The 23,389-nt window shown below is 41.9% G+C and overlaps 1 protein-coding gene across 6 annotated transcripts in view; it reads left to right on the top strand.

Moving 5' to 3' along the window:
* Positions 1 to 602: 602 nt before the first annotated feature.
* ULK2 (unc-51 like autophagy activating kinase 2) overlaps positions 603 to 23,389 on the top strand; it is a 67,567-nt gene continuing 44,780 nt past the window's right edge. For 2 of the 6 annotated variants that reach the window (XM_057535716.1, XM_057535712.1), the window contains exons 1-9: positions 604 to 1,223; positions 2,103 to 2,195; positions 3,352 to 3,393; positions 11,766 to 11,798; positions 12,454 to 12,490; positions 17,517 to 17,690; positions 18,551 to 18,624; positions 20,404 to 20,505; positions 22,119 to 22,177. In XM_057535716.1, coding sequence (XP_057391699.1) covers positions 1,134 to 1,223; positions 2,103 to 2,195; positions 3,352 to 3,393; positions 11,766 to 11,798; positions 12,454 to 12,490; positions 17,517 to 17,690; positions 18,551 to 18,624; positions 20,404 to 20,505; positions 22,119 to 22,177 — 704 coding nt within the window. In that variant the 5' untranslated portion in view covers positions 604 to 1,133. Of the gene's footprint in view, positions 1,224 to 2,102; positions 2,196 to 3,351; positions 3,394 to 11,765; positions 11,799 to 12,453; positions 12,491 to 17,396; positions 17,691 to 18,550; positions 18,625 to 20,403; positions 20,506 to 22,118; positions 22,178 to 23,389 lie in introns of those variants that run through there. The other 4 variants (XM_057535715.1, XM_057535713.1, XM_057535714.1 and 1 more) reach the window with 3 other exon arrangements.

The raw sequence follows: 23,389 nt of genomic DNA, 5'->3' as shown, positions 1-23,389 counted from the left end.
TCAAGCACGTGGTTTATAAAATCATTTCGTAAGACACCTCTTTGGGGGAAAGGTGACAAATAAGTTCCTTGTCGCTTGAACGTTAATAATCGGGTGGAAAAGAAAACTCCCTTATGTGATTTAAGGTAAGTCTGAGGTCACACCGGCAGGACACCGGAGGCGGGAAGCAAGCGTTCTCACTGGAGCCTTGAAAGTATGCAAACCTGAGTCTGCGACCATTGGCAGTTCTCGGGGAGGACGGTCCTGAGCTGTCATCAGCTTCTCACAGAAGCCAAGCGACCCCAAGAAGTGCAGGATCCCTGCCCTACACGACGTCGTGAGGGACCCTGAGCAGTAAACGCAGAAGGGTTGGGACTTGGCAGCGTGACCCCTGGCTTTGGAGAGCGCGGGAAAGGCCGGGCTCTGGGAGATGCTCCTTTGCCCTCACCGCAGGCCCGGGGTCCACTCTGCACAGGGATGTCCCTGTCCCTCCCGCAGCCGGTGTTGGCGACCCGCTTCCCCGAAGCCCGCCTCCTAGCGGGTCCAGCCCACGGCGCGCAGGCTCGCGCGCTCCCTCCCGCCTCCATCAGCAGCTGGGCACTCATTTTCCCGGCGGAAGGAGCGCGCCTGCCGCGCCGAGCGCTGCGGCAAAGAAGATGCGCTGACGTCGCGGAGGGCCGGCAGTCGGCGCGGAGCGGCCGGCGCGCGGTTGCGGGGCCGCTGCGGGGCAGGGCGATAGGGTACTGGGCCGGGCCGGCGAAGGGCGGCGGCCGGCGCTGAGCAGTGCCCGCGGGGAGACCGAGGCGCCGACGGGCGGGGATGAGGGGCGCCGGGGCCCGCACCTTTACCGGGTGCGCGCGCGGCCCCGGGGTCGCCCAGTGACGGAGGCGGCGGCGCCCCTGCCCGGCAGCGCCGAGCCCGCTTCGCCAGGGAGCCCGCGGCCGGCATGAGGAACGGCCGGGGCCGGGCCAGGCCTCGCTGACCCCGGCCCCGCGCAGCGCCTCCCCGTTTCCGCCCGGCCTCTCGGCATGAGCGCCCGCTCGGGCCCGGGGCCTCGGCTGCCCCAGCTCGGCGGCCGGCGGGCGCGTTCGGGGCCGGCGGGCCCGCGGTGCTGATCGCCGCCCGCCCGCCCGCGCCGACCCCGGGGCGCGGCCATGGAGGTGGTGGGCGACTTCGAGTACAGCAAGCGGGACCTCGTGGGACACGGGGCCTTCGCCGTGGTCTTCCGGGGGCGGCACCGCCAGGTGAGCCCCGCCGGCCGGGCCGGGCGGGCGGCGGCGCCTGAGGCGCGGCCGCGGCGGGTGCGAGGGGGCTGCGGCGGGGCCGGGCCGGCAGCCCACGGAGCTCCCCGGTGGCCGGTAATTGCAGACCCAGCGGAAAACCGGCCGGCGGCCCGCGAGCCCGGGGCTTCCCCGACTCGGTGTCGCCTTTCCCCGCGCGGGGTCCCGACGGCCCCACCGGCCTCAGTCCCCGGGGCTGGGCGGGGCGCGGGGAGACCCGAATCGACCCGAAAGCGGGCTTAGCTTTTTTTTTTTTTTTTTTTTTTTAAAGCTTTTGCTGTTTCGCAAACAGGCTCCCATCAGGTTTTAGGATCTAAAGAATTTGGAAAGGCACCTCGGGCGTGGAAATAATCCTAGAAGGCTTGGGCCAAGGGGCAGGTCCAAAGGGATGGCCTGGTTGCTTAGCCGATAGAGTAATAAATACTACTGACTTTATCATGAGAGTAACTTAAAACTCAAGGGAAAAAAAATAGCGAAAACACGTTTAATCCTACCTAGCTGTCAAATCCTGTTTTCAGTTAACTACACCACCTCCCAGGTTATCCTCCATAACTTTTAAATAGTTGTAAATAAACTGTCCTTTTTTCACTTAATGCTTGTTACTACGTGGTCTTCATATTTATTTATTTTTACTGGCTATCTTGTAGGACATTAGCTTGCTACACCTTTAATTTATAAAATCATTTTCCTGTTAGAGATTCGGGTTCTTTTCTATTTTTCTTCTCAGTGCTGTTACATGAATTTGCTAAAAACATCTTTATGCTTATAGATTTTTTTTTTTTTTTGCTGTTGAATTGTTTCTGTGGAATAATTTCCAGGAGTAACAGTGTTTTTCCTTTCCAGAAAACTGATTGGGAGGTAGCTATTAAAAGTATTAATAAAAAGAACTTGTCAAAATCACAAATACTGCTTGGGAAGGAAATTAAAATCCTAAAGGTATGTTTCTTTATGTGGTATTTCATACTAGATTAAAACTTAAATGGATACACGATGACATCCTTTGCAATTTTGGTAGTTGGCCCCAAGTTTGAGAATGTTCACCCGTTGCTCTCGTTTTTTGCATGCTCAGTTTTTTGAAGCATTGAGTACTGGGAAGCTATTTTTAAGAATAGATGTTTGTGGCTCTTGGCCAGTGCTTAGAGGGGTTAGACGAAAACTGCTTTTAGCTTCTCATCATTTCTTTCCCTTAGTTATTGCCTTATTGTTTGAGAAGAGGCAGGTCCCTCTTACACATTATTTATCTCTTCTGCCGATTCCTTTCATGTTACAGTTAATTTTTTTTTTTTTTTGGAGAAATGGGGGCAGTTGGAATCTTATGAATTGAACAAAGTTACTTTCCTTGGAAGTGGTCTTTTTATTTATTTATTTATTTATTTATTTATTTAAAGTGGTCTTTTTAGATCACTCACAAGTACTGTTATCCAAGTGGGATGCTTTGAGGGAAAAAAAGAGTCTGTGGTCAAATAAGTGTGGAAAATGCTGTTTACTAAATACTTCTTGGAGAGTGATAAAGCACTTGACTCGTTAAAGAAAGTCGAAAAACATGATACAATGAAGAGACCAATTTAGGTGTGTTTAACCCAGTGTTTCCCAAAGTAATATAAACATGGAACCTTCATCTAACATTCATCAGAACTACTATTCTCTGGACAGCTCTTTGGTAAGAATTATAGCTTGTTGAATTATACTTCGTTTTCTTTTAGGCAAATCGTGCTTTTTAAAAGCACTTTGGAATTTTATGCCTTTCTTGTTAGAAATTGTATATTAAATCTGAAAGACTAGCAGAAAGTATGTGGTCATACTAACTCTGACCTTTATTTTGTAAATGAGAGTACTCACCTTGTTAAGAGTCTAAAAAATTAGGACAGTAAAAAAAATATTTAGGCCCCAAGTAAAGTTCGATCAGGCACATTTGTTTTTATTCTTCAGTAGACTGAATTGTTCTAATCTAGTAACAGAAGTACGGTATACTAGAAGTAGTATAAATGGATGTATATGTGTGTGTATACTTAAATTAATTTTATTCGTGTATTGGAATATTATAATTATTAGAATAAATACAAATATTTTGAATTCTCGATTTTCTTAACAGGAACTTCAGCATGAAAACATTGTAGCGCTCTATGATGTTCAGGTACCTTATTTTGGATTCTTAAAGAAATATTTGTATGTTAATAAAGAACTTAAATTTTTTTTCTGTTTCATACAAATGTAAGTGAATCTTAACAGAAATAGAAAATTGCCTTATTCTTGTTGAAAAGATATATAGCTTGAGCTCTGTGTTTAATTAAGAATTTGTTTACAATAGCATAGGGCAGAAGGATAAAATAAATAATGGGCTGCATGAGTAAACTTTCTGACAGATGATAATATACTATAGGAGTCGTGTTGTCTTAGGTCAAGTCCAGATCTAGCATCTCTGTGATAAATGTAGAAAGGACTATATTGAGCTGTTGAAAAAATCAGGTAGAGCTTTTTTCTTATTGCAAAAGCAACATTTGCTAATGGTGGAGATATTAGACAATATGTGGAATAAAAACAAGGAAACTCTGCATATTCATCTAGGTTTGTCTGGGATTATCGCCATGGCATACAGTAGAGTTGCATTATATGTGGAGGTGGGAAGGCTGGGTTCTGAAGTTACTTTCTTTTTTTTTTCCTTTTAATAAATTTATTTATTTTATTTATTTTTATTTGTGGCTGTGTTGTGTCTCCGTTGCTGTGCTCGTGTTTTCTCTAGTTGCGGCGAGCAGGGGCTACTCTTCATCGTGGTGCGCGGGCTTCTCATTGTGGTGGCTTCTCGTGTTGTGGAGCACCGGGCTCTAGTTGTGTGGGCTTCAGTAGTTGTGGCATGTGGGCTCAGTAGTCGTGGCTCGCAGGCTCAGTTGCTCTACGGCATGTGTGATCTTCCCAGACCAGGGCTCAAACCCGTGTCCCCTGCACTGGCAGGTGGATTCCTAACCACTGCGCCACCAGGGAAGTCTTCAGAAGTTACCTTCTAAGGCAACATTTCTACATAGTCAAAATTACCCTTGGAAATCCTTTTAAAAAGGCCAACTTTGGAGAAAATTCCTGTTTTTTGGGTGGAGCACCAGAGCAAGTAGTTGGCTTGTATTTAGGGGCCATATTGTGCTTTATAAATCCCTGCATACTGGAATCACACGTGGCCAGTGGTGTTCACCCGGTGGGAGCCCCAGGGGTCTGATACTGAGGAGCAGGAGATTCAGCTTTTCCCTCCCCTGTGATTCCGAAGCAGATCAGGGTATGTGATGGGTGTTATCTTGTTCTTTTGTTTTGCTTAGTCTGGGCAGTGGAATTCCAGAAAGTAAATGAGCGTGTTATGTATGCTGCCGTGTATGTTTCTAGCTGAAACCTATTCTGTATACACTCGCGTTACTCAAATTCATTCGTCGCGTGAGGTTTGAGGGGCTACGGTGGCCAGGCGTTTGTAAGTGCAGGGAACAAAGGAGCAAAGCTGTGAGTAGAACGACGTCCTTGCTCTTAGTGTGCTTAGTTTTAGTGGACTGCTCTCCCTCTATGTCCTTTTAAAAATATATATAGTCGTTTTTCATGTAGTCATATCATACCACAGAGTATTTATTTAACTAAACCCACGTTATAAGATGTTAAGGTTTTTCCCATTGTAAAAACAAATGCTACGAGGAGAACACATAGCTTCTGAAGATACCCAGTTATTTCTTGTAAGTTGAATTTCTAGAACTGGAATTACTAGGACAAATAGCATGAACAGTTTTAAAGTTTTTGATGGCAGTGTGTGATTGTCCTCCAAAAATATTGCAGTTTAAACTCCACGCACAGAATATGTGCGTGCTGTGGGTATATTTTATTACCTGTTTAAATGGGTGTAATTTATTCCTTCATTTGAGAAATTTCAAAGCAGCCTAGAAAGAAAGGGGAAAGAAGTTGAAAGTTAAGAGTGATCTGATGTCACAGTCCCTATTGAAATGCCCGTTCCCCTCAGAGCTGTTTGTGTACTTGTCTTCGTCTCGGTAGATAGAGGGCACCAAGTGGTGCAAGTCAGCGCCTCGTACAAAAATTGTTGAATAATGTTAACTCTTAATTTCCCATCTTTTGAGAAGTGCAGAAAACCCTGTCAGTTTCAGAGTAGGTCTTGCTTTCAGGGTAGAGAGTGTAGTTGGATTTTTTTCTATCAGAATGAGAAATATTTAAAGTACTGGTTTTGGCTGCAGAATGAGACAGCATTAGGGAGAACATGTACTCAGAAACCAGAATTATGGAACAACTGGGAATGTCCAGGTGACTGCATGAAAATGTTTACTGTTTTGTGCATTGTGTACTCCTGGAACTAATTTGTAAAAATAAACTTAAGAACTATTAGTCAAATGAATCTAGTCTTGAGCATTTGGCTGTCCAGTAAACAGAGTTTGGATTTGCTTCCTGGATTCCGACTGTTCATCAAGGGGTACAGGGTGTTTGCACCATTCTCACTGGCCATCGCTTGTGGAGGTCCACCTCAAGTTTGTGTGCACTTTGATGAATTGAGAACTTTTGACATTGTTTGTAGTGATCAGGTTTCAGCTTGGACGACACTTAAAAAGAAACACATTTTCCCTAATTACAAAAGTAATATATGCCCACAGTTAAAATATTCCAACATTGTCAACACAAATAAATTGGAAAAGACATGGCACTTCCCAGAGATAACCACTGTTTGTTATATTTATTTTAGAGTTTTCTAAATAGATATATGAATCTATAATCAAGTGGGAGGAGGCCGGGCTCCAGTGGGGGTGGGGAGAACAGGTCAGCTTCCCATGCAGATGCGGCCTCTGTGAGGAGCCGACAGGAGGGACGGGTGTGAGGACCTGGAGGAAGGGATGTGGTGGGAGTGCAGGCGGGAGGGAGGAGTAGCGCTGAGTGATGCAGGAGAGGGTGGAGGGGCCACGTGGGGTGGATCTCTAGTCTGAGGACAGTGCAGAGCCATTTGGAGGGTGCTGTCATGTCTGTTTTTCAGAAGATACATATCTTTGAGCATTCTGGGCATGAGATAAATATTGTCAGTTGGGAGTACTTCCCTGCATGAATGTCAGTGACCTGGATAAACATCCACCTCTTGGTAATTTTTAGTATAGTGAGAAAAGATGCATTTCATAGACGGTGCTGGCAAACTGACATCTGAGACAAAATAAAGTTGGATGTCTATTTTCATCATTTTCCAAAATAACTTTTAGATGAATTAAAGGCTTAAATATGTAATCTAAGAGCTAGAAAGGTATTTTAAATCAGGATAAACTCAGAAGCCATAAAAGTGGTAGGGACATACAAAATTTTTTAAAAATTATTTCATAGCAAATAATATTGTGAACAAATTGACAGCCATAAAAAGGAACAAACTTGATACATGCCATAACATTTGAATCTCAAACATTATGTTGAGAAAAAGAAACCAGCTATATACAGCTACTGTGTGATTCTATTTTTGTGAGTTTCAAGAGGAGATGGGACTCAGCTAGGGTGATAGAAATCAGGGAAAGCAGATCAGAGGTTGCTACTTGGTATCAGGGATGGACAGAAAAGGGGCATGTGGGAACTTTCTGGTCTGATGGAAATGTTCTGTATTTTGACTGGAAGGGTAGTTACATGGGTGTATACATGTGTCATAAGTCTTTGACTGTACACTTAAATCTATACCACAATAAAATGCAAAAACATGCAGTTGACGAATGGTAGTTTGAGAAAATATGTACAACCCGAAAGGTGACGGGCTGACACCTAAGACGCATAAAGCTTCTCACAAATTAAGGAAAAGACAACCCAAAGAGGAAGTGAGCAAAGGATACAAATTGCTGGTTCTCATAAGAGAAATAAAAATGGCTAAGAAATGGATGATATTCATGAACAAGTAGGGAAATGTAAATTAAGGTAACAGATGTCACTTCTCAGCCTTCCGGTGGGCAAAATTAAAAAGTGCAGTAATTCTTACTGGTGGGAGTGGGGGGAGGTGTAAGCTATTCTCCTGTGTCACTGGCACAGATGTGAACCACTAGAATGTTTTGGGGATGCTCTCTGGCGACACCTTGCCCCCGTGCCCTGAAGAAGAGTCCCGACACTGCGGTCAGAGCCCTCCCCCCCCCCCCATAGTGCAGGTAGGGCGTGTCCCTCCTCTGTGTGGACCCCATTCCTGTGAGTGAAAGCCCAACCCCGGTGCCCCTGGCTCTGGTTCCCCTGCTCTGTGCTTCGCTGCTGGTGTTCCATCCGCTCGGGCTTCCTTGTGGTTCCTGGAGCGCTGTGTCCCCTACAGGGAGACTGTATGCACAGGACGGTCTCCGTGTCTGCAGCCTGCACAGGCACGCCCCAGCCTCCTTTAGGCCCTGCGTCAAGCGCTGTGCTTTCAGGGACGCTTTCTTTAGCCACCTAAATAAAACTGCAGTCCCTGCCCGGCGCGGTCTCCCCTCCTCCCAGGCACCTGTCACCTCTAACGCTCTCTGCGTACGTATTTCTTCCGTTGTCTTGCTCCTGACCCTCCCTGCTTAGAATTGAAGACTGGGGAGAACAGGGCGTTTAACTCTGTTGGCTTTCTGCTGTATCCTCAGGACCTGGAATAGTGTCCTGTATATAATAGGTAGTTAAAAAATCTTTCAGTGAGGAGAAATATCTGTCATCGTTAGAAATACACACCCTTTTACTAAGCAACCCAGATTCCTGGGCATCTCTCCCGGAGCCATAAAAGCTTGAGAATTAGGATATATGTCCAAGAACCAATATAGCTTTGCTTATAAGGGCCCAAACTAGAAACAAGTGGTGTTCCTTAGCAAGGGAATAGTTTAATAAATGGTGATATAGTCACACTATGACATATGACCCACTTATGAAAAAGAGTTGTCTATATGTAGTTGACCTGGAGGGATTTCTTTGGTGTATTATTGAGTGAGGAAAGCAAGGTTCAGACATCTGTATGTGATATCCTATTTTTTCAAAGTAAAGTATGTGTATGTTTAACTTATGATTGTATGAGTAGGAGAAAGATATGGAAGGATACATACCAAATGTAAACATTGGCTACTTGGAGAGGTGAAGATAATTAAACAAAAAGGTGGAAATGAATTATATTAAAATTTTAAAAACCTAGCATGTACATGCTTCCTTTGGGTGTGAGTATGTGTACAAGTATTATAGATGCATGAAAACAAGACCACTAAGATATTAATAGCGCCTCTTTCAGATGGTGAGATTAAGGTGATTTTTTAACTTTCTTCCTTCAGATTTTATGTATCTTAAGTTTTTGCAATAAGCACATACTTTTTTTTATAATCAAGAAAAAAAGCAATTTTCTTCTTTTGGGGAAAGGGGAAAACCTACTTTTGCTTTCTTTCTTTCTGTAATCCTTGGGCAATCTTCTGATTATGAATTAGCATTCCAGGTATTCTTATGTCAGTTAGGGAGTCTATATAGAGAGAGTATCAGACCTAATCATTATGGTTAGAGAAATACATAGTCTCCATTATAAATTAATACGCATACGAGTTTCTTAAAGTATGTAAAGCACTGGCTACTCTGTGGAGAGTGGGCACGGGTGGATGTGGGGCCACCACGCTGCAGGTGTTTGGGTGGGTGAAGGCACCAGTGGAAACGGGGAGGCCTGGACAGATTGATGGAATGTCTAGGAGGCCGGGTTGATAGGACTTGGGTACTGTAGGAGGTGAAGAAGAGGGAATCAGAGTTGGCAGCTCTTTGTCGTTTGTGTTGAAGTGGTTTTCCCAGCTCTCTGGTCTGCTCCCTGCCCCTTCCTTGGGTTCCATTAATTTGCTAGAGTGGCTCACAAAACTCAGAGAAAACTTACCAGATTACTGGTTTATTATAAAAGGATGTAACACAGGAACAGCCAGATGGAAGAGATGCTTAGGGCAAGGTATCCACCCTGAGTGGGCCACTCTCACCAGATTTCATCATGTGCACCATCCTGGAAGCTCTTGGAAGCCTGTCCTTTTGGGTTTTTACGGAGGCTTCATTATAGAAGGGGAATTTCTGGATCATAGGCTATGCATAGGCCTAGCTTATACTGCCAGCGTATTGGCTTACACTCCCACCACATTTTGACAGTTCGTCACGCCACATCCTTGCCAGCACTGGGCAGTGTTAGCCATTCAGGTGATGAGATGTCTTATTATGATTGTGATTAGCGTTTTCCTGATGATTCCTGATTTGAGTACCTTTTGTAAATCTATTAGTCATTTAAATATCTTTTTGAAATTCCTATAGAAGCTTGTTTTTCTATTGGGTTGTCTTTTTGTTATTAATTTGTTAGAGTTCTTTATATATTGTGGATATGAGTCGTTTGACAGATATGGGTGTTGTGAATGACTTACCCACTCTGACTTGCCTTTTTGTTATCCTAATCATTTGTTTCGGTGAGTAGAAGTTCTTAATTTTAATGTAGTCCAGTGTATTGTTTCTTCCTTTTGTATTTAGTGCTTTTGTGTCATATTTAAGAAAACTTTGCCTACCCTAGGGTCATGAGGATGTTCTTTGTTTTTCCCCAGAGTCTTCATTGTTTTATCTGGCACATTTATCTCTATAATCTACCTGGAAATGATTTTGTATGTGGCGTGAGGTAGGGGTCACAATTAATTTACTTTTACAAAGGGGAGCCAGTTGATCTGTTGCTGAACCGACATCCTTCCCTTCTGTACTGTCATCTCTGCATTGCGAGCTCACATGTGGGGGCCTGTTTCTAGACTCTTTTCTGTCCCCTTAGCCTTTACCTCACTGTCTTTTTCAGTATAGTTTTATGATATCTAGTATCATACTTGATATCTAGTAGTATAAATCCTCCAACTTTTATTTTTCTTTTTCTACATGATATTTAGTTACTCTTGGCCTTTTGCATTTCCACATACATTTTGGAATCAACTTGTCAATTTCCACACATGCACAAAATCTCCTTCGATTTTGATTGGGACTATACTGAAACTTAAGGAGAATTTCTTTGTGGAAAGGTTTTAAATAATAATTCAGTTTCTTTAACAGATACATACCTTTTCAAATTTTCTACTTCTTGTCAGTTTTAGTAAGTTGTGTTTTTCCTCAAATTGTTTTTCAGTGTATTAATTTCATGCAAATTTTGGCATACTGGCATTGAGTTGTTCATAATGATATCCTTTTTTTCCCCTTCTTTTTAGAGGTTTTTTTTTTTTTTAATCAAGTTAATAAGAACTTTGAGTAGGGAAATGATGCAATGAAATTCATTATGTTTAGTTTTGTTGGTGGAAGTTCTGGGGAGTAGTTGAGGAAGTGGATGTCTTAATATTAGAAGGGAGGATAAATATATATTCAGCTTTGGAAAACCCTTGGTGTGGTCTGGCTCACAGGTATGTTGGCCTCACTTCTCAGCCCTTCTGACCCTACAAGCATTTCTTAGTTCTTCCCTGGGCTCCAGTACCGTTTCAGTTTTGATTTGTCTATAGATGGCTTGATTGGTTTTGCTACAAAATGAACGATTTTTTCTGCTTCTGTCGCTGACTCTTCCTGGCGCTTGCAGCTCCTCCTGCTCCAGGTTACTCGGGTGCTTCACGTAAAGGACGGGCCTTTACGCAAGGGGGGTGTGGGAGAGAATGATTGAATCTATGGAGATTTTCCTTGCTTCAAAGGGGGGCAAAAGAAGGTCTGCCCGAGAAGTCAAAGAAGTTAAAGTATTTCTGTCTTATTTATTATTTATTGAATGAGTGAGTGAATGCTTGGGGAAACTAAGTGGTTATGTGTACCCCCAAAATTGTGAAAACCAAGACAGGAATGTGTCTTTGTCATATTGAGGGAACAGAAGTTCTTTGTGTCTCCTTAGCCTCCCCTTAGGAGTTCCTCGCTCTCTTTCCTCTGCAGTAGCTAGGGCATGGTGCTCTTACGTGATTAAACAACACTGATTTGAGATAAGATTTTTGTATTTTATACTTGAGAAGAAGAAAATTTTGTTGAAAGTTATGTTTAATGATTTCTCATGTGATAAAATGTCTTCCCTTTGCCAGCAATTCCCAAGTAATGTGATTGCCTTCAAATATACAGAAAAAACAGAAAAACAAAGAACTAAGCATCCTGGATCATGTATTCCAGAACTCAGATTGTGCATTTAGTGTTGCTAGGGAGGATTTATCAAGTCATTGCTCCAAATCGTAAACTTTTCAAAGTGGAAGTGCTTCCTTGAGGACCAGAGAATCCTTCCTTTTTTCTACAAGCGGTAGATTTACCATAACCATAACCAAAAGATGAATCTTTCTTCCAAAAGATGAATGTTTCTTTAGTTCTTTCCGTGAATAGAATTGAACTTTTTCATGACTACATTAGCGTCATTGAAGCTGAGGTGCTATGTCATTGTTTTGGGGATTTTAAATTTCACTTACGAATGGATTTTGTGATTTCATTTTACTTGTTTAAAATGGACACATGTACTATTTTTATTAACTGTCATTATTTTTAAAATTTGTGCTTAATTTTTTCTCTAATCTAAACCATATTTAATATGTTTTCTTTCAGGAATTACCCAACTCTGTCTTTCTGGTGATGGAGGTAGGTAGTATACAGGTTTCTGTTTAATTTATTTCACATTTCTTTTGATTAATATGTACTTTAAAATTGATGGTAGGTTATTTGAAAATTTGGATTAATAAAGTTGATTCAGTGATTTAGATTCTGTTTTATAAGGAATATAAAATTTTAAAATGTTGATTCTATAATTCTTATAATTTGTGTGAGACTAGATTTATATTATATACCAATGTATTTTTTTTTTTTTTTTAATTTTTTTTATAGCTACTTTTTTTTTTTTTTTTTTTTTTTTATTTATTTTTGGCTGTGCTGGGTCTTCGGTTCGTGCGAGGGCTTTCTCTAGTTGCGGCAAGTGGGGGCCACTCTTCATCGCGGTGCGGGGACCGCTCTTCATCGCGGTGCGCGGGCCTTTCACTATCGCGGCCCCTCCCGTTGCGGGGCACAGGCTCCAGACGCGCAGGCTCAGTAGTTGTGGCTCACGGGCCCAGCTGCTCCGCGGCATGTGGGATCTTCCCAGACCAGGGCTCGAACCCGTGTCCCCTGCATTAGCAGGCAGATTCTCAACCACTGCGCCACCAGGGAAGCCCTACCAATGTATTTTTAATTAAAGTTAACTGATAATGAATTAAGCTTGAATCAGTGTCTTATTTTAATTACTTTTTCTTTTATATATCAGTATTGCAATGGTGGAGACCTGGCAGATTATTTGCAAGGTAACTTTTTTACTTTGTCAGTGTTCAGTGTAGTAATGTAGTCTGTTTAGTCTTCATTTACTTCTGAAATATGCTACCCCTGTTTTCTGTACTTGTACAGAAATACTCAGTAAATATTTGTGTACGTGTAATTGTGGTCACTTTGCTGACTGACTGTCGTTTGTTGTGGTTTTGCTCCTAAACTTTGCTTGTGTATAAATACTTGTTTATGTGTGCCTCTCTTGGACAGTTTGAGAGGTAGGGCGTCTCCCCAAGAGAGAAAAACCAACAGAATTTCTCTTCAAAAGACGCTAGTGGGCTTCTGTCAGTGAACCTTTAGTCCATTTCATTTACTTCACAGCAACAAAACAAAACAAACCATAACGGAAGAATGTATCCAAGAATGTGTTTATTAATGTGAACGTTGCTCGTAAATTTTTTAAAATGTTATAAGGGATTAAGTGTAACCTTGAAATTATTATGTGGCCCAGAGGTAAGTAAGATAGTTTGTGGCCCAGAGGTAAGATTTTAGTACTAGATGTTGCTAGTTTCTAAAGTGTATTCATGTAGGACAGTAAGTGCTCAAATCAAATTGTGTGCCTCAAAAGTGCTTTTTAAAACGACGTTAGATGAGGCCAGCACCTACTTGCTTGCCCCTTAAAGATACACGGGGAGTAGGCAAAAAGACAGGGAGTGGTTGGTCACTCAGCCTAGAAACAGGCCATGGCAGTTGATGGTAAAAACACTAAGACATCAGTAAATACACCCACAAAGGGTATGGACAGTTTACAGAAGAGAAACAACATATTTTAAATGTTCAAGTAAACGAGGAGTGCAATTAAAAATGAGATTTTAAAAATCTTTAAAATATAAAATATTGCTGAGATTTGGAAAGCCAGGTAGAAATAATGTAAAGAACACAAGGATTACTCCTTCTAAATACAGCTGAAGCTCCTGTAGGCCCTTCTGTGATCCTACTCCGGTCCCTCCCGCTTAGAGACAGCCATTATCCTGAACTCAGGAGTTTAGTCCATGTGTGTTTTTGTTTTTGTATTTCCCTGAGGTTCTTTTTTAAGAAATTCTCAGTTTGATAAAAAGATTTTTCAAAATGTCATTTCCTAGTGGATACAGTGCAGAGACAGGCCCTTTCTTCACTGCAGGGGGAGAGGAGTTGGATCTAGAAGACACCTTGCCTTACCTTCTGGTCCGCCTCCGAATCTTGAACTCCTTGACTGCTTAGTGATCCTGATGAAAGTACCTTTCCCTGGGGTCAGGTTGAGGGGCACCTTAGCCCTTTAGAGCCCTCACTGGAGTATCAGTTTCCTTCTTTCACAGAGGTCCTGTTGGCTGACACAGGCGCTCATGCTGCTGTAGCGGATTTGTTAGCTTCCACAGCACTTTTGTCTGTGATGTTGAACTCTGCATTGGATATTCCAGAGCAATAGCATGAGAACAGGAGACCCAAGAGTAAAGAGCTTACCTGAATGCTGCAGTCAGGCAGGCAGGCTGGTTTGCAGTAGTTCTGTTGTTCATATAACTTAATCACTACGCGATTTTGGTCATTATTTAACCTCTCCCTGGTCTCCAGCTGCCAGTTGAAGAGACATGTAAACTAAATTTAGTCCTTAAGGAATTGTCTAGAGCTGTACTCTTCAATATGGTACCATGGACCACATGGGACTGTTGAGCTCTTGAAATGTGGCTAGTCTGAATTGAGATGTGCTGTGATGTAAAACACAACGTTGGATTTTGAACACTTCATAGGAAAAAAGAATGATTATATCTTAAGTTTTTTATATTGATTATAGGTTGAAATGATAATATTTTGGAAGTATTAGATTAAATATATGTTATTCCACCAGTTTCTTTTCATGTTTGAAAATGTGGCTACTAGAAAATTTGAAGGTACGTATGTGACTCACATTATATTTCTGTTGGAGAGCACTGGTCTGGAATATCTGGCGGTCAAAGGTCGGGCTGGTCTAATGCCACCAGATCACAAGACAGCTATTTAGTCCTTTTATTTGCTTTGATAAATAAAGTCCCTTTTCTATCAAAAGATAGAAAACAAATTCTATCAGTTGCAAGTTTTAAATAGGACAAATTGTAGCGTAGCTGGTAAGTTGCGCTTTAATTCTAGCAGGTATCTTCAGTATGGCGGCCACAGCTGAGCCCGCCCTGCTAGGGCGAACTGCTCGAGAGCTCATTCATCTGAGAGCTTTCATGTTAGCTGTGCCTCTAAAACGTTAAGCTTTTAACGTGAGAATTTCAATTTTTGGGATTGTGTTGAGAGTAGGCATCCTGTGTTCGTAGAAATATGTGAATTTTTACTGTAGTTTGTGCCCAGAAGCAGCCTAAACTAGATCATTAATTTTCCCCCGCAGGAACAGTGTTAGAATTTGGACTCTGAATCAAATAAACCCTAAGTCTATTCAGTAGTGTGTCATGGGGCAATGATACAAGTTCTAAGCAGCCGTAGTCATTTAAAGTAGCAAAATTTTTCTAAGCCCTAGAATGAAAATGTAAATGAATGAAATGGAAGAAACTGTACCATCCATTTTATTTTATTTTATTTTTTTATTTTTTTTTATTTTTTTAGTCATTTTATTTTTATTTATTTATTTATGGCTGTGTTGGGTTTTCATTTCTGTGTGAGGGCTTTCTCTAGTTGCGGCAAGTGGGGGCCACTCTTCATCGCGGTGCGCGGGCCTCTCACTATCGCGGCCTCTCTTGTTGCGGAGCACAGGCTCCAGACGCGCAGGCTCAGTAATTGTGGCTCACGGGCCTAGTTGCTCCGCGGCATGTGGGATCTTCCCAGACCAGGGCTCGAACCCGTGTCCCCTGCATTGGCAGGCAGATTCTCAACCGCTGCGCCACCAGGGAAGCCCCATTTTATTTTTTATTTTATTTATTTATTTATAATACATTTTATTTATTTATTTATTTAATTTTGGCTGCGTTGGCTCTTCGTTGCTGTGCGTGGGCTTTCTCTAGTTGCGGCGAGCGGGGGCTACTCTTTGTTGTGGTGCGCGGGCTTCTCATTGCGGTAGCTTCTCTTTTTGGGAGCATGGGCTCTAGGCGCGCAGGCTTCTGTAGTTGTGGCTCACGGGCCTACCGGGCAGGCTCAGTAGTTGCGGCGCATGGGCTTAGTTGCTCCGCGGCATGTGAGATCTTCCCAGATCAGGGCTTGAACCTGTGTCCCCTGCATTGGCAGACGGATTCTTAACCACTGCGCCACCAGGGAAGCCCTACCGTCCATTTTAATTGTTTCAGTGTAATTTAAGTAAGACATTACAAAAATAAAGCTCTAGTTGATTTGATACTCCCACTAATGTACAGTCATTTATGTGTTGCCACCTGCAAGAAAGTAGATCTGGAAGAATATACTCCAGAGGTAAACAGTGTTCATTCATCTCCAGGATGGGACTAGGGAAGATTTCACTTTTTATATGTTTTAGTGTATTTGGATTTTTATTTTTTAATAGCATCAGGAAAAGAACTCCAAAGAATTTTAAAAAAGGGATAGGTTAAGAACTGCCCTCACAGAAAAAAAGTATTTGATAATTTTTTTTAAAAATAAATTTATTTATTTATTTTTGGCTGTGTTGAGTCTTTGTTGCTGCGCGCAGGCTTTCTCTAGTTGCAGCGAGCAGGGGCTACTCTTCGTTGCGGTGCACGGGCTTCTCATTGCTGTGGCTTCTCTTGTTGGGAGCACGGGCTCTAGGTATGCTGGCTCAGTAGTTGTGGCTCACGGGCTCTAGAGCACAGGCTCAGTAGTCGTGGCGCACGGGCTTAGTTGCTTCATGGCATGTGGGATCTTTCCGGACCAGGGCTCGAACCCGTGTCCCCTGCATTGGCAGGTGGATTCTTAACCACTGCGCCACCAGGGAAGCCCAATTTAGTAATTTTTAAACCGTGGGGATTTAGTTTATTTGAAGATGTTAAGGACATAAACTGTCATGTAATGTGTCATTAAAATGATTTTTAAAGTAACATTTCACTTGTTCTGAGTGTTAATGTTATTTCTTTCTTAATCTTAAGTGCATATGGAAAGGTTATAAAGAACATATTCTAGAGTTGTATGGGCAGAAGTATGTTCACAAAGGCTTTAAAATGGGGCCATGGATATTAAATCCCTAATGTAGATTCAAGGAATAACTTTCAGACCCATTGTCATGAAATATATATTTGTGTACTGCCCACATTTGAGTACTTATGTGCCAGGCCTTTTTCTAAAGTCTCTATTATTAAATATGCTGTCTTGCTTGATTGTTACAACAGCCCCGTGTGGTTAGTCTATTTTCAGCTTTTTATCGATGAGGATGGGCACAGAGGGGTCGTCTTCCAGGGTCACGCAGTAAGTGGAGGAGCTGGGATTTGAGCAAAGGCAGCCTGACTCCAAACCAAGCTCTGTTCCGTTACATGCTCCAGTGGGCGCGTAGAAACACTGCCGTTTGCTGAACAGCGACTGCCCTCAGATCATTCCCACCCCCTCGTCATAGTACTGAAGACGTGGCTCCTTGCGGGGGTCTTTAGTTAGGAGAGATGCTGCGGTGAGGCCGTGTGTTGGCAGCAGGGAGATGAGAGGAGGCAGGTGTAGGGCCGCAGACCCCGGCAGGCCCACGGGGAGGTGATGCCCAAGTCTCGCCAGCCAAGCAGTTCACCTGTTTTTAGTTCGTGCTCAGGTAATGGCTGGAATTAAATATGGACATTTATCCCAGGTATTTGATATGAAGGGGACTTATTTTTGGCTTGTGGAGGAGACTCCCATTTGTTGAGCACCTCTTGGTATGCTCATTCTTCCCAGTAAAAATGGGAAAGGAAAGCCAAAGAGGAACACCAGTGAAAATGAAAGATGCAAGTGTAAATCAGTTCTCTTTACAACAGATTGATTAAAAATTTTGAGATATCCGCTCTCTCTTCACAGACTTAAATTGTTAAAGTAAAAACAATGAGAAAATGCGAATCCCAGTTCCGTACTCCCTCAGTGTTCTTCTCAGAATACGCAGATGATACTTGAATGTTGATGGAGCGCCTTTTCTCCCAGCTAAAGGCACTCTCAGTGAAGACACCATCAGAGTCTTTCTGCATCAGATTGCAGCCGCCATGCGGGTCCTGCACAGCAAGGGGATCATCCACAGGGATCTCAAGCCCCAGAACATCCTGCTGTCCTATGCCAATCGTAGGAAGTCCACTGTCAGTGGTATTCGCATCAAAATAGGTACCTGGCTATGTATTGTCTCATGCAAAGAACATTTTTGGGACTTGGTATTTTTAGATAATTTTAGTTCAGCTTTGTTAGAATGATGGATTTTTGTTGAGACACTTTAAAAATTTTTATTGAGTTCAGTGAGGTACATTTGGATATGGGAACCCTTTACGTTATTGGCAGCAGGTGCTAGACGGGGCCAAAGACCCCATGCTAGGAACTCTGAGTGTGACTCCCAGCGGGAAGTCCTGCTTCTCCTTATCACAGGGAAGCTAATGTATCATGGTTGCTGGCAGCAAATTAATAGCCCGGATTCTTTACAGCTTGTTGGATTTTAACGTAAGGGATCTGAGAGATCATTTAGTTCAGGCTTCTTACTTGGAAGGTTTTTTAGCACTCTCAAGATTATTTGAAGCAGTTTATAATGCTAGATTTTTTTTAAAGCTTTTCTCTTCATTGGTGGAAAAATAATTATTTAGCAGTATTTTAAGAAATCTCTGATATTTTATGGGTTACATCTAGTATCTGGAGGAGGACAAAAACAGCTCCAATTCTATACCTGGTATTGATATTGGATGAGAGCTGTATTAATGAATCATGTATTATAATTAGCATTTTCTCTTGCAAAGTGTGGCACTCCCTTCTTGGTTACAAAACTGGCAGAGCAGTGACTTGTGCAGTTGGTGATGACTACTGTTTCTTAACTTGTTGAAAGTGAGGTAGCTCTTTTTTCTTTGGTGGACAGTCTTATTCAGTAGGCTTTAATTTCTCACAGTTCTTTTGTACCCTCTTGTGTCTTTAAAGAATCATATGATTTGTGTTAACTGAGCAAAAGTATCATTTGATTTTCTCCTTTTTATTTTGTGAAATAGCGGATTTTGGTTTTGCTCGTTACCTACATAGTAACATGATGGCTGCAACGCTGTGTGGGTCTCCAATGTACATGGTGAGTGTTTGCACCCTTGTGTGTTTACAGCACAGCAGCATAAGCATTGGAATTTGAGTATAATGCTTGTTTCCAAGTAAGATGTGATTTTATATATAGTCTGAGTTTTTATTATATTACAAATGTTAATTCTATTACTGATAATGATATAATGCAGACGTCTTTTGCTCTAGTATAGCAGACTGTGAAAGTCTGTCATCTTTGCCCATTGGCATTTATTTTTTAACATGATTAGTTAGTTATTATGGTAGAAATCTCCTGTTAGATTAAATTGAAAACAAAAGTTGATGAAATATGGTCATGCTATACATAATGTATAATTTTAGGAATACTTAAAAAAAAAACCTTTTGGGGTACCTCTTCAGCTGTAGGATGTAGTCATCTTTTGCATGTTGTCTCTTTAGACAGGATCCCTATATTGTAGAAGTGTTTTCCATCAGTGTCACACTTAACAGCTGAAAAAAAATCTTAGTTTTCCGCTTTATCCTCTCCTGTGGTTACTGTCAGGTCTAATAGGGTGAAGCTGTGAAACTTCTGAACTAATGTGAGGTGTTAAGCCTGGAAATACCTTAATTCTGGAACTTCAGAATCCTGTGAAGTAAATAAATGTACCTATTTCAGTTTTAATTTAAAATGGGTTTATGTTCAATTAGGGTTTCTTCTAATGTAAAATCACTTTGAGCTAAGGGAACTAGTAATCAAAGTTCAAAAAAAATTTTTTGTATTAGACTTACTTTTTCTTGATCATAATCTTACTGCTTATATAGTAAATGTTATAATTTAATATAATTAAATACTATTTTGCACTTCTTGAGTGTGAAACTAGTTCAGCCTTGAACTAATAGCCTTGAGGATAGACAGAGTGCTTGGGCTGATTATTAAAGGGAGGTGGCTCAAGAAGAAATTTACTAGGGACAATAAATAAAAATGTTATGCCTGGAAAATAAAATTTCACTACCTTTTAAGTGTATTTGACATTCCTATGTAATGCTATGCTTGCCTTGATTGATGGTATTTTTAAAAAGCAACATCTAATGAGAGGATGGGAAAATAGCTGTGACAAAGCAGCAGAGAAAAAAAATTTTTATTTTTTTGGCTGCTCTGAGCGGCATGTGAGATCTTAGTTCCCCGACCAGGGATTGAACTCACACCCCTTGCATTGGAAGTGCAGAGTGTTAAACCACTGGACTGCCAGGGAAGTCCCAAGATAGTTTTCATTATTGTATTTTGCATAACAGATTTTACATTATTTTAAAAGTTTTCAAATGACAGGAATAATATAGCAAACACTTGTGTACCTACCATCCGTATTTAACAAAGTTAACATTTTGTCATGTTTGCCTTGATCTTTTTTTAGAAAGAAATAAAGTATTTCAGAAATAGTTCATGTGCCCTCCGTAGCCCTCCTTTTCCCATTTCCCACTCTCCTACTCTCCTACCCCAGAAGTAACCTCTATCCTGTAATTGGGGTATATTTTTCTTTATTATTATTTTAATACTCTTTCTGTATTTTATGTGTCCATAATATTGTATAGAAATGTTTGTTTCTGCAACTTGCTTCTTTTAATGCACGGTTGTTTCTGAGATTTACCAGTAAGCCTCAATGTAAGAATGTGGTTCTATATTCGTTGCAGTATCATTTGATTAGGGCAATATCACAATGTGTTGTTTTTATTTTTGTAGTTTTGTTAGGAGTGTGACCTTTTCCAGCTAATTAATCCATACATATTAATTATGTAAATGACCTAATGCATGTCTCTTGAATTGTTTTATCCCCAGGCTCCTGAGGTTATTATGTCTCAACATTATGATGCCAAGGCCGACCTGTGGAGCATAGGGACAGTGATATATCAGTGCCTCGTTGGAAAACCACCTTTCCAGGTACCTTGACTTTTTTTGGATGTGCTCAGTTTGAGGATCCTCTCATTTTGCAGTTGCCTTTGACTTATAAAATGGGGAATACAGTTGACCCTTGAACGATGTAGGGGTTAGGGGTGCTGACCCCTCGCAGTGGAAAATGTGCTGTAACTTTACAGTCGGCCCCTTGTACTTGCTGTTCTGCATCCGTGGGTTCAACCAACTGGAGATCGTGTAGTACTGTAGTATGTATTGAAAAAAAGTCCCGGCACAGTTCAAACCCATGGTGTTCAAGGGTCACCTGTACTTTGAAGGTAGTATTTCTGGTTCCTCTGTGACTTGTTTTGATTTTGTTAACAGGCGAAACTGCTGTAGTGAGCCAGAACATCTTTCGCTTTTTCCGTTTTTATCTGCCTTCCCTTGTAGTTGGACTGGGCCTGGGGCCGGTTAGGTTCTCCAGGCTCATGAAAGCTGGTGCGGCTTAGCGTAACGACCTGGTGGGAAATAGGTGTGAACAGTGAGGTCAGCGCTTCCTGCTTAGCCTGGCTTTGGGGTCCTGGAATCCACGTGAGGGCTAGTGCAGGTCTGGGAAGATCACTGGAGACTGTCCCCAGCTCTCTATTCCTGTCACTGCTGGGTGAGAGGTAGTTATTTAGGCTTTATGGAAGTTACTTTGAGTAGGTCTTCCTCTCCCTTAACATCCTGTCAAAAAGAGGCCTCCTAGGATATAATCACAATGATTCCTCTTGAGTTCATGCTGCCCAGTTACAAAGAGGAGTTTTGAATCTGAAAACTGGAACAGAGTGAAATTATTTGCCCAACATGGTTTTTAAAAGTCGGTGACACAGCCAGGTTGAACACTGCATTCCCCAACCTAGCTTGGCCGTAGAGACGGCGTCACTGATTCAGCAGCACTTACCATGAGGGTGCTGCTCGTTACTGCGGCAGAAGAGCAGCAGTCATCTGAGCTCTCTGCCTTGAATCCCTCGAGGGTAAACTACACCCTGATCTTACACAGTAAAAACACACCTGTTGGGTAGGCCATGTAACCTCCAGAGTAGTAATTCTTTTCTAAGTTTCAGGCCTCTCTGAGAATCTGACCTCAGAAAAGGTACATTATTATGCCCAGATGTGCAGAATTCACGTACAATTTCAGAAGTGTTTTAAGTTCCTCGTGCCCATCTGTGGCTCCTTCAGCATTCCATGGCTTTCCAGTTCACAGTTTCTGTTCTGTAGCAGAATGTGAGCTTCGATCATATGATTTGGATTTTTTTTTTTTAATTAATTTTTTTTTTTTTTTTTTTGGTTGTGTTGGGTCTTCGTTTCTGTGCGAGGGCTTTCTCTAGTTGTGGCAAGCGGGGGCCACTCTTCATCGCGGTGCGCGGGCCTCTCACTGTCGTGGCCTCTCTTGTTGCGGAGCACAGGCTTCAGACGCGCAGGCTCAGTAGTTGTGGCTCACGGGCCTAGTTGCTCCGTGGCATGTGGGATCTTCCCAGACCAGGGCTCGAACCCGTGTCCCCTGCATTAGCAGGCAGATTCTCAACCACTGCACCACCAGGGAAGCCCATGATTTGGAATTTTTGCCCTTAGTTGTTTAGGAAATTAAACGGTTTTCTTCCCTTTTTTTTTTTAAACAGGCTAATAGTCCTCAAGACCTAAGGATGCTTTATGAGAAAAACAGAAACTTAATGCCTAGGTATGTGTTTTGATTACACTGGGTTTTACCATTTGTCAGTACAGTGTTATCTATTTGAATTCTGTGTGTTTTATGTTTTTCTGTTATTGAATCTTTTTTCAATTAATAGTAAGGAGAGCTTTCATTTTAACAGGAAATTAGAAAATTACTAGTGTATCATAGGTGCCTGTATGCTGTACCATTTTCTTTCTTTTTAAAAATGTTAAGTTTATTTAAAAGAAAAAGCTGCAGAAGTTATATGTGTTCTTTGAGGGGAGGGAGATGCAAACAGAATAGATGGGCATAAAGTAGAAAATAGCTAGGCTTTCCCCTAGAAAATAGCTAGCTCTAAAATAGCTAGAGAGTCCCCTAGTTAGATGTAACGTATTTTGTCTAATCAGATCCCTGTTTTCATTTTTTTGGATACTACAAACAGGCTTTAGTGACGAGAGATAGTGTGTGTGTGTGCGTGCGTGCATGTGTACACACATTTGTGCATTTCTTTAGGATGGACTCCTAGAAATGGAATTGTTGGGCTTAGAGACACTCTGTCCAGCTCGGCTGGCCCTGTTTGCACTGCTGAACAAGCAGTGCGCTCCTTTACTGCGTTCTACCAGCAGGGGTTGTTACCAGTCTCCATGCCTCCCAAGCAGGGCCAATTAGCTCTTCATTTAACTTGCCTTATTCTCTTTACTAGTGAGGTTGGCTCGTTATTTGTTTAACATCCTTTTGTAGTTTTTATTCTGTGAATTACCTATTCCTAGTACTCACTTTTTTTTTATTGCCTTGTCCTTTTTTATTGGATTTCAGGAAGCTGTGTTATTTCTCACTTGTATTTATCTAAGCTCTGCCCTTTTGCAGACAGAATTGGAGGTGGCTGTTTGTCTAACAGAGGACTCTGTAGCAACTGTTAGTGCTAGGTCGACACTGTGTTAAAACTCAGGATGGTCTGTGCTTGTGAAGTGCTTTGTTCTCGCAGATATTCCAACAACAGCAATAAGAAGCACAATGCAAGAATCTTCCCAAATTGATGCTGCTTTTCAAAGGCAGTTGCTTAGTGTTTGTTTGTTTGTTTTTTCCTTTAAGGAGTGAGGGTCTACCATGGTCCTCTTGGTATAAAATGTAGTACTTGTGAAACTGCATATACATTTTCATTTACTGTAATGAAGGCGAAAGTCGTGTAGTTAATATATAAACTCACCACTTAGGTGGTTTTTTTTTTCCTTTCTCCCC

The sequence above is a fragment of the Balaenoptera acutorostrata genome, chromosome 20, assembly GCF_949987535.1.
Source record: "Balaenoptera acutorostrata chromosome 20, mBalAcu1.1, whole genome shotgun sequence".
Taxonomy (NCBI): Eukaryota; Metazoa; Chordata; class Mammalia; order Artiodactyla; family Balaenopteridae; genus Balaenoptera; species Balaenoptera acutorostrata.
Note: the sequence above shows the minus strand (reverse complement) of the source record. Positions and strands in the feature narration are given on the sequence as shown.